The sequence below is a fragment of the Passer montanus genome, unplaced genomic scaffold (genome assembly GCF_014805655.1).
Source record: "Passer montanus isolate IOZ18808 unplaced genomic scaffold, ASM1480565v1 scaffold15, whole genome shotgun sequence".
In the NCBI taxonomy this organism is placed as follows: Eukaryota; Metazoa; Chordata; class Aves; order Passeriformes; family Passeridae; genus Passer; species Passer montanus.
In genome coordinates, this window is record NW_024362051.1 from 13779210 (window position 1) to 13789820 (window position 10611).

At 48.1% G+C, this 10611-nt stretch overlaps 1 protein-coding gene across 1 annotated transcript; it reads right to left on the reverse strand.

The window, feature by feature from the left end:
- Window positions 1-4019: 4019 nt before the first annotated feature.
- LOC120498600 (ovomucoid-like) lies at window positions 4020-9290 on the reverse strand. Its single transcript, XM_039701571.1, has 4 exons — window positions 9065-9290; window positions 6751-6782; window positions 5339-5466; window positions 4020-4475 (listed from the first exon to the last, which is right to left on the reverse strand). Exons 1-4 carry the CDS (start codon window positions 9111-9113, stop codon window positions 4430-4432), a joined length of 255 nt encoding a protein of 84 aa, XP_039557505.1. The 5' UTR covers window positions 9114-9290; the 3' UTR covers window positions 4020-4429.
- Between the last annotated feature and the right edge of the window lie 1321 nt (window positions 9291-10611).

Sequence of the window (10611 nt, forward strand, 5' to 3'; positions counted from 1 at the left end):
CCCGCGGCGCCGGGAGGCGGCCGGGGCTCTGAGGGGTCCCAAGGCTCGGTTCGGAGCTGGGCTCGCTCTGCACTGAGCCACGGGGATGGCAGCCAGTAAAGTGCTCGGCAGTTCCAGGGATGGCAGTCAATAAAGTACTCGGCAGTTAGAGGGATGAGAGTCAATAAAAGCGCTCGCACAGGGATGGCAGTCAATAGGAGCGCTCGGCAGTTCCAGGGATGGGATTCAGTAAAAGTGCTCCCTCAGTTACAGGAATGGGATTCAGTGGAAGTGCGCCCTCAGTGCCAGGGATGGGATTCAGAAGCTCGGCAGTTGCAGGGATGAGAGTCAATAAAGTGCTTGGCAGGTCCAGGGATGGGATTCAGTAGAAGTGCTCCCTCAGTTACAGGAACGGGATTCAAAAGAAGCGCTCGCACAGTTACAGGGATGGCAGTCAATAAAGTGCTTGGCAGGTCCAGGGATGGGATTCAGTAGAAGCCCTCACACAGTTCCAGGACGGCTGTCAGGAGCCCTCACACAGTTCCAGGACGGCTGTCAGGAGCCCTGGCCCGCTGCAGTCCGGCCGTGCCCAGCCCAGCACCCCGCGCACGCAGCCCCGAGCGGCCGCGGCTCCGCGAGGTGCCCGTGGCAGGGTGGGTGAGGTGGGCGTTCAGGTCCTTCCAGCCCAAAGCACTGCAGGGTTCCAGGTTCCAGGATCATCCAGTCCGGCTCCTGGCCCCGCACAGCCCCAAAATCCCACCCTGGGTGTCCAAACCCTCCTGGAGCTCTGGCAGCCTCGGGCTGTGCCCATCCCTGGGGAGCCCGGGCAGTGCCAGCACCCTCTGGGGAAGAACCTTTCCCAAAATCCACCCTGACCCTCCCTGGCCCAGCTCCAGCCCTTCCCTGTCCCAGAGATCGGAGCTGCTCCTCGGGAGGAGCTGCAGAGCCCAAGGAGTCTCCCCTCAGCCTCCTCCAGCTGCACAACCCCAGTGCCCTCAGCTGCTCCCCCATGGCCCCTCCAGACCCTTCCCCACCCTCATGCCCTCCTTTGGAGGCTCTCTGCAAGCTTTATAAATTATTTTCCCTGGACAGTCTTCATCCTGGCCCCACACGTGTATTTGCAGCATTGTGCAGGTCTCCACTTGAGCCTTGTTTTAATCGCTGTGTTTGGGTGGATCCCAGCAGAAATCACAATTCCCTCAACATTTTAAGGTCATGTTTCATGCAAGCCCCAAGGGACTGGGTGACAAGGCTCGCTCATCACCCAGCAGACTGCTGGTGAGTTATTTTTTGTGAATAACAGCGTGCAAAGACTCAGATGCTGGTTCAGTGACAATCCCAGAGGAATCCACGACACTCTGTGGCAGAGTAGGAATAACAAAATTAATTCTTGGCAATCCCTGTGAATTCTGGATGTGTCAACAGCATCACTGAGGTTGGAAAAGGCCCCAGAGGCCACTGAGTCCAACCTGTGACAGCAACACAGCATCAAAACCAGCAAAATATCTGAAAAACCAGCCCCAAAAATGGGACCAGTGAGGGTTCCTGTGGGAAGAGCAGAGCCTGGTCCAGCAGAGCTTGTCCTGCCCTCCCCCAGCCCAAGGCAGGGGACACAGGGCTGGCAGCAAGAGGAGCTGGCCTGAAGGACACAGGAGACACTCAATGGAATTAAGGAATTTGGGCAGGGCCTTGGGGTTGAGCTGTCATTGGAACAGTCACAGAATGTGAATGGTGAAGTGGTCACAAGACAGACAGCAGAAACCAAAACCAGCCCATTTGTTCCTAACAGAAACCCTGTGATTTATCCCACACATCAGTGCCTTGTGAATCTTTGAAGGCTTTGGGGTTCCTCCATTTCTTTCTCCCTCCACTGACATATGTGGGGAAATTTAGAATTTGAGGCACCCAAAGATATCTGAACTGACAGCCAAAGGAAAACAATCAGAGATGCTGAACAGTCATCAATAAAAATTCTGTTCTGGTCTTGACCAGCTGCAAAACAAAAGAGCACGTTGCTTTTGTTGTTCCTCATTTACTGCTGGTGGAGGCTATTTGGACACACACAGTTTATATTTTAGGGGGCTTTCAGAATCCTGGTTCTCAGCACAGGTATTACTGAATCAAAAATGACTGAGAGAATTAATGTCTTCCTTTAAAAACTCAAAATTTTGTACCTCACAAACTGTCAGTGCTTAGCAGCATCCCTAGGAGATGTTTTTAAGCTTTTCTCTTCTGAAGGAATGAATGTTCTCCATCCCAGTGATGGTAAATCATGGAATGGTTTGGGCTGAGAGGGAGCTCAGAGATCTCACTCCCCCTGCCATGGGCAGGGACACGGCCACTGTCCCAGAGCTCCATCCCTGGCCTTGGACACTCCTGATCACCAAATGAGACGTTAATTACACAGCAAGCAGGGAGCAAAACCCCAACATTCCAAAGTTAAAGCTTCTAAGAGAAGATCTGAGCCCTCAGGTGCACGAGCTCAGGTGCCAGGGTATCCCCAGCCAGCTTTATTCCAGCACTGGCTTTGCTCTTGCAGGGATCCCACTGTCTGACTTCCAGATTTCATCACCTCTTGTCTTGCAACAAAGAAAATGTTTTGTAGGACTGAGGAAAGCCCCTCCTTGTCCTTCACACGTAAATACATCAGCTATAAAGACACAGCAGGTATTTAAGTACCTTTCCAGGGCAGAGTTTTTGCATCACTCTTGTCTTACAACGAGGAAAATGTTTTGTAGGACCTGAGGAAAGCCCCTCCTTGTCCCTCACACGTAAATACATCAGCTATAAAGACACAGCAGGTATTTAAGTACCTTTCCAGGGCAGAGTTTTGCACTCTGATCCTCCCTGAGTGCAAGATCTCTTCTGTTTCCTATTCCACACCAGTATTTCATTTTCTGTCTCGCAGAACCCGACCATCAGCGTGTTCAGGCTCTGCTGGTTTTCCCTTCCCCACATTTCCCTGGCACTGCTCCATCCCTCAGCCAGCCTGGCCAGCCAGGCCAGCCACTCCAGCAGCGTTTTCTGCAGGTGTCCCTCGCAGCAATTTGATGTTCTGTGCTCTGGCATGTGGCAGGAGCTGCTGTGAGCTGAGGGAAAGCAGGTGCTGCTCTCCTGCTGCTGCTGCCTCAGGGATTCCCTGTGGGAATGGGCAGGGGCAGGCTGGAGAGCAGGGAATGCAGGGGGTGCTTCACACGTCCGGCAGCTGCTGGAATCACTCCTGGGGCTGCAGGAGCATTTTGCTGCCTTAGCTTTGGTGCACAAGCACAGCCCGTGAAATATCCCAACAACCCAAAGCAGAGCGTGGGGATATCCATGAGGCTGGAAGGCAGCAAATCCACAAATCCACAAATCAGGCTTTTCTGACATCACGAGGAAACCTCAGAGATTCCCTTTGTTTTCTCAACCTGACCTATGTTTTCTCATTTTTATCTTTTTCCGTCAAGGTGATCTGTTCTAGGAACTTCTTTAAGTTGAAGCCCCTGAGCTAGGAGGAACTTTTCTATTACCTTCCTCATTTTCATTTAATTGCTGGGACCTGATTTCCAGATAAACAGAATTCAGGATAGGGATTTCTTCTGTGTCCAGCTGTTCCAAAATTTTGCTCCAATAAGGGCAGTCATTCACAATTTTAATTCTGGGAAAATACATTCCCATGACCAAGTATTGAGTAAAAGACAAATTAGTTTAACAGTGAAGACAATCATAAATAGGACATAAATTTCTTTAGGTTCTGAAATTTGTCAAGTGAAAAGATTAATGAATATTCACATTTAAATGACAGGATTTAACAAACTTCTACAGTCTCACATTTTACCAGATTCGTCTCATTTAAAGCAAAAAAAAAAAAAAAAAGAGCCAGACTGGGGGGTAAATTGCAGTATATGAGGCCATGGAGTGGGATACAACTTTTGTATCCCAGCTTTAGATTTTTACCTCTGGACTCAGCCCCTGCTCCACCACAGTTTTCTGTAATTTGGGAAATACTTGTTAGTCATAGATGCAATAAATTCTCTAGAAAGTTCACCATGGACAAAAAATAAAAGAGTGAATGTTTATTTTAATAAACAAGTACACTGAGTAGCTGAACAACAGACAGGAACCAGAATTGTACAGAGAGGGATGAAAAATAAGCACTCAAAATTCAGCTACAAAACTGGGAGAATCAGAGCAGTGCCTGGGAAAGCTGAAAACCTTTGGGGAAAAATATCTGCTGAAGATTCTGGGTAAAGGAAAGAAAACATTTGAACAACAAGGGGGAGAGACCTGGGGCACGGTCAGAGGATTTGAACTTCAGCCATGGAGACAAACATCCGAGGTTGGTGGTGGGCAGCAGCAGGAGCAGCTGTGCTGCGGGGACAGGAGTGGCAGCCCCGGCTCGGGAGCAGGGAGAGCAGAGCTGGCACCCCAGGGCAGGATGGAGGAGAGGCACGGGCAGGGCGAGCTGTCCTCAGCACGCCCCTGCCTGCTTCACGTGCAGGGCCCCTCCGCTCTTCCTGCAGGGAGAAACACGGCGTTGCACACACAAAGCTGCACCAAAACCCTCTGGAGCCCTTTGCTGGCAGAGGAGACACCGTCAATGTTCACACAGACATCAGGGCACTCATCTGTAAACAGCTTTCCTTGCAAAATTACACATTTCATCCATAAACCCAAGACACTGCCAGCGCCACTTCTGAATTTGTGTGTGACCTGTGTTGGGTGCAGGTGCTTTGTCAGGTCTCTGCTGCTCGTTGGACTCTTTTCTGTCCAGCTTCACAGTTTCTGCTGGAATAGGAAGCTGCTCACACAAATATCAGGCTATTTTTTAGTGCCTGAACCTTACAGTACCTGCAGCAGGTTCCTCACACAAACTGGAATTATTTTTTAGTGTCCAACTTCACAGTGCCTGCTGCAAGTTGCTCACACAAGTATTTGGGTCAGTTTTTGGTTCACTATTTTACACCTCCTGCTGGAATAGGAAGTTGTTCACACAAATATCCAAGTAATTTTTTTTTGTGTCCAACTTCACCATTCCTGCCAGAATAGGAAGTTGTTCACACAAATATCCAAGTGGTTTTTTAATGTCCAACTTCACCATTCCTGCCAGAATAGGAAGTTCAGACCTGAATGTCTGGTCATTCTTTAGTTGCCTATTTTACACTTCCTACCAGAATAGGAAGTTCTCACCCAAACATCACCATCAATTGTTCTTTAGCTCAGTTGCACATCAGTGGGAGGAAGAATCATAAAGATAAAGCACAGGAGCAGAGCAGCACCAACCCTAAAGGAACCCAGCACTTCTGTGGGGTGGAAATCCCATCTGCTGAGCCCATGGCAGCTTTTGTGTCCCCGGGGGTGTGGGCAGCTCAGTACTCACAGCACAGCCTTGCAGAAGGAGCATTTGTTGTTGTAGGTTTTGCCGTCGGAGCCGCAGTAGGGTTGGTAGAGCCTCTCACAGTAGATGGGCCTCCCCCTCTCCAGCCTCCTGTACTCGCTGCAATCCACCTGCAATGAGGGCAGCCCTGAGTCCCACACCCTCGGGGCCACACAGGGCAAAACCTCACAAAAAAAGGCTTTATAATACCAGGCTCAGCCCTGCTGGGGGGGCTGGCTGCAGCTCATCTGCTTGCACCCGTGAGGAAAGTCATAAGAATGGAAAGTCAGTTAACACAACAGTTTATTCTTGTGAGAAAAATAGGTTTGCACCTGCAAAACCAAGAAATCAGTGCAGTGAGAATCAGTGAAGAAGATGTGTACACAATCCAAGAATAAAGAGGTTTGGTGGAGGCACAAAATCCCATTTAGTGACCAGTGAACTGACAGTGTATTGCTATCCAGTCAGGTTTAACAGAGTGCCTTTAGAATTGCTGTAAATATGAGCTAAGTGAATAAAAACTGGCTTTTTCTGCATGAAGAAAAGGAGCCCTGTCTGCTTTACTGTGACACCTCCTCCATGCACAGAAATCATGAATATATTGAATTTTGGGGCAGCACAGCCAGGGAGGTGGCACCACCTCTGTGGGCAGAGGCTGAGCCCCAAAAATGAAACATTTCTGCTCAGAGGTGAGAATGGGGCTGCCTGTGACAGGGATGGGCAGGAATGGGGTCCTGGAACAACACAGAGGAGCAGAGTGTGGGGGTTTTATTATCTGATCACAACAATGAGTAAATCCAGGTGGGATCAATTCTCATCCAGCCCTTCCTTGGACACTTCAGGGATGGGCTCCACCTCAGCCCTTCCATGCCTGACCACCCTTTCCATGGAGAAATTCCTGATAAATTCTGCAAATACAGCTCCAGCTCTGTGTGTGGATGAATTCTCTCTCCCCACCACTGCCCACTCTGCCAGGGCTTTCCTGCTGACCCCAGGAAGGATTTTTATTCCTTGGTGCCTCACTTTTCCAGACATTAAACCCAGAGTACTCAGAGAGAATTAAAATCTCCAGGTACCTGATTTAGGAGCTAAAAGTCATCAAAAAAGCCTTATAGGGTCATCATCAAATAATTTATTTAATTTTTTTAAATCTAGATTTCTCTGGGTTAAAATTTGTCCTTGCCCAATTTCTTGCCCAGAATGCCAAACAGGTGAAAAGACCTGGAAGTTGTCAGGTAATTCTATGGAAACCCCATATCCCAAACTCAGGAACTTTCACTGAAACTTCAATAAATTGGCAGCATTTAATTAAAGTTTAACATGCTTATTTTCTGACCTCATGTTATTATACTATAATTTTTTACCTCTTATTCTATATTTTTATCCAGGAAAAAAAAAAAAAGGAAATCACTCACCTCATTCTGTGTGGCAGCATCTGCAGTGGAAACTGAGCCACAAAAGAGAAAATGAAAAGCCACAGTCAATGAACACTCAGGTGCAAACCAGGATGATTTCACTCAGCAGCTCTGAATCTTTCACCTCCTGAACTGTCAGCACAGTGCAGTGATTAGTGAGGTGTCAGAACCTCTTGAGCAGGGGGGGTTTGGTGCTTTATTTACCTCAGAAACTTCTGGCCCCCGTTGGGACAGCCTCTGCTGGGGGGGGGAACGGAGCCATTGTTCACCCCAAAACCACTGACAGCCCAGCAGCCAGTGTTATATTTACTGTTATCAGGTTGTTTTATGTTTAATGTCCAGGATTAACTGCTGCTTGAGCATGGGTTTAATTCCGTGGGCTTAATTCCATGGGTTTAATTCCATGGGCTGGGGTTTAATTCCTGAGTTTACCAAGAGCTGTGCGTGGCTGTGAGCAAACCACACGTCCCTTCTATATCTATGTTTCCTGTCAACAATGAGAATTAAACACAATATTGACTGTGAATAACAATGATAATACAATTTGGCTCCTAATCCCACGTTAGGAAGTGTTCCCCTTGTTTCAATATGGATTTTAAGGTGACTGGCTCCTATTTTTACCTCGTTCCCCTGGAACAGAGCCCTGTCCTCAGGTGGGGCTTCAAGGAGCTCCTTCCAAACAATGCTAATTACACCTCCCACAAAGTAATCAGCTGCCTGGCGCGGCTCCACGCTGCTGACACATTTCTTACTTTCCTTAGGAATGTATTTGTGCCTCTGCTGTCCCATAATCACCATCCTGGGGCTGCCAGGGGTAACAGTACCAGGGAGAGATTTCTGGGCAGAAGGGGCAGGGATGTGCTCTGGAGCAGAGCTCTAGCACTTGTTTCTTTAATTAAATTCGGATTTTTTTTTTTATATTTAATGGTTAAACGTTCCAAATGTGCTCTGGAGCAGAGCTCTAGCACTTGTGGTTTTTTAAATTAAATTTAGATTTTTTTTTTTTTTATATTTAATGGTTAAACTTTCAAAATGTGTTCTGCAGCAGAGCTCCAGCAATTGTCTTTCTGAATAAATTTGGCTTTTTTTGATCTTCAAAGGTTAAACTTTGCACAAAAACTTCCTTTCATAAACCTGTTTACACCCTCACATAAATACAGTTGTTCAGTATAAAGAAAATGAGCAGAAATAAAGCTCCAGGTCGGGTTTCCATCTCTGTCACCAGAGGGTGACTGAGATTTCATTATTCTGGAATTGGATTCGATTTATTCCACTTCCCCCCAACCATTCACATCTGATTTTTTCTCTGGTGAACTTTTAGGAGCCACTCTGCAAACGGAGTGAATGCAAAAAGGGTGTGGCTCAGAAAGTGCTGATTCATGAAGTTTTCAAGCAGACAAGAGAAACCAGAAAGTTCAGGGAAGAGATTTCCTGGAATTCTAATGGAAGGAATGTTTATTTATTTTCCTGCAGCTAATGGAACACTGAATTATTTCCATCACATTTCATTTAAACAGCGGTTTTTTGTAAAAATTTTGGGGTTGAGACAAATTTCAAAGCAACTTCTTCAGAGCTACTCAAAAGATTCTTTTGTTTCATAATTTTCAGACTTCATTTAAACTGCACTTTTTTCATAAAAAATTTGGGGTTGAGACAAATTTCAAAGCAACTTCTTCAGAGCTACTCAAAAGATTCTTTTGTTTCATAATTTTTGCATTTAACATTTTCATTATTTTCCTTCTTTAATGCTCATAGTGCTTTTAAACTTCTATACTACCTGCAGAGGTGTGGAGTCTTTCAGTTATTTTAAATGCACTTATTTTTCTCTAAAAATACATTTTTACTGCAAGTTTTTAGTAAAAATAAAATGGCCAAGTAAAGGCTGAAGAAATTCTTCCCAGATCCCTCTTTTTTAGAGCAACATGCCCCTCAAATCTCTCTGCAGCCTGGAAAAATGGGATTAAAAAGATGCAATTCCCAGCTGTTTTCTGTGGCCTGAGCATCACCAGCTGCCCCTGCTTGGTCAGCTGGGCAGGGCCAGGACCTCACCAGCTCCCAGCTCCCTTCTCAGCCGGAAATGTAAAAATAAATAGATAAAACCAGGTGGTTCTGAGGCATCACAGCTCTTCTGAGCCACAGAACACAGCTCTGAGCTACACCCAGCCAGGAGCAGCTTCCACCCACCCCAGCCCCAGCTGGGCAATAAACCATTATGCTGCTAAATAATAGGATTTTAACTAGAAAATCCCAATTTCTCCTTCCCACGCAGTGCAGGAAGCACCTGAGAAGCCCCAGGAGCCCGGGGGGTACTCACATGCCAGGCACAGAGCTGCCAGCCCCAGCAGCACCAGGGTGACCTTCATGGCTGTCCCGAGCAGCTGAGCTCCCGGTGTCCCCAGGCTCCCGTGGCACCATTTATAGGCAGGAGCTGATGAAACGGCTGCAGTAATTAGGGAAGGTGGTGCCAGGGCAGGGTCAGTGGGATGTGTCCCGGGCACGGCAGGGCTGCTGATGGAGCAGCGATTGTCCTGCCTAAGCCCAGCCTAATTAACTGTTCCAGCCCCAGCAGGCAGGCTCTGACTCAGGGCTGGCTGCTCTGTTATTGCCGTGGGGACTCGGGGAAGGGCAGTCCTGCCTGGGTGTTTGCCAAAATGTTCATCCCACAAGGGCTTCGTTCTGATTCTTTGGAGCTGCTTCTGAGCTGAGCTGCCTGTGGCCACGCACTGAGCCCTTCAGCTGCTCTGGGAAGTCTGTGTTCTGCTGGGAGCCTTCACACCCAGCCCAGAGCATCCCCAGGGCTCCTTTTCCTTCCAAATGTGCCCAGTTTGGGTCAGAACCGATGTTTTGGGAGAGGAGCAGCAGAGACAGCCCAGGGCACTGCCTGGCCAGGAAAGAGAGGAGCTCCCAGCCCCTGAGCATCCCCTCTGCCCAGCCGTGGACATGGGAGATTCCTCTGCTCCCACTTCCCCATTTCCAGCACAACACGAGGGATTCCTTAAACAAACCCTGCCTTTGTTGGTGGCTTACCCAAAAAGCAGCAATTTCTGTCCTTTATAACAGAGTTCTCCCCATGGGACTGAGATCCAAGGTAAGCCTTGGGCCCCTCCAACTCATCCCAAGAGGGATAGGAATCATTTTGTCTTAAAGAATAGAGGTAATTAATAAATGTTTCATTTCTCATCACTTAACAGGACGAAAAACATAAATGCCATCAAATCCAAATTCCAGGATGGGCAAAGATCTGGTTGGAGCTGGAAGCCTGGAATTTTATTTTTTGAATGCCCTTCAGTGGTTTTGTTCTAAATTTTTTCTTTTTCCTTCATTTGGATATTTGTTCCTGCGAGGCTGAGAGGACAAAAGGCAGGGTGGGGTTGCACTGGGCTTGCTCTGGATCCCCTGCTTGGGGCTGTCGTGACTTTGTGTCCTGGGGAGCTTTTCTCCTGCAAGGAGCATGCAGGAACTCGTGGGGAGTATTCAGGACACGACTGTGGCTGAGGGACAATTATGAGCAATGAGGCAACAGGAGCAAAACCCAAACTGTGCCGGAAGCTCCTCCTGATCTGCAGGGGTTGGAGCACACACAGCTCCCAGAGGTGTCCTGACCCTAAAACTGCAGCCTGGCAGATCCTGAGCCTGGAATGAGGAAAGGGCCCAGCCCAGTGCCCCCAGTGTCCCCTGGGATGCAGCCCCAGCACGCATCCCATCCCATCAATCCCATCAATCCCATCCCATCCCATCCCATCAATCCCATCCAATTCCAAACCCATCAATCCCATCCCATCCCATCAATCCCATGCATCCCATCCCATCCCATCCCATCCCATCCCATCCCATCCCTCTCAGGGAATACAAATCCTGCTC

Excerpts from the sequence above, each read along its gene's own strand:
- LOC120498600 (XM_039701571.1), bottom strand. The coding sequence starts at position 9,113 with ATGAAGGTCACCCTGGTGCTGCTGGGGCTGGCAGCTCTGTGCCTGGCA. Across the intron at positions 6,783-9,064 it reads GGCAGCTCTGTGCCTGGCAT|TTTCCACTGCAGATGCTGCC; the intron begins GTGAGTACCCCC and ends TTTGTGGCTCAG. Across the intron at positions 5,467-6,750 it reads ATGCTGCCACACAGAATGAG|GTGGATTGCAGCGAGTACAG; the intron begins GTGAGTGATTTC and ends CCCTCATTGCAG.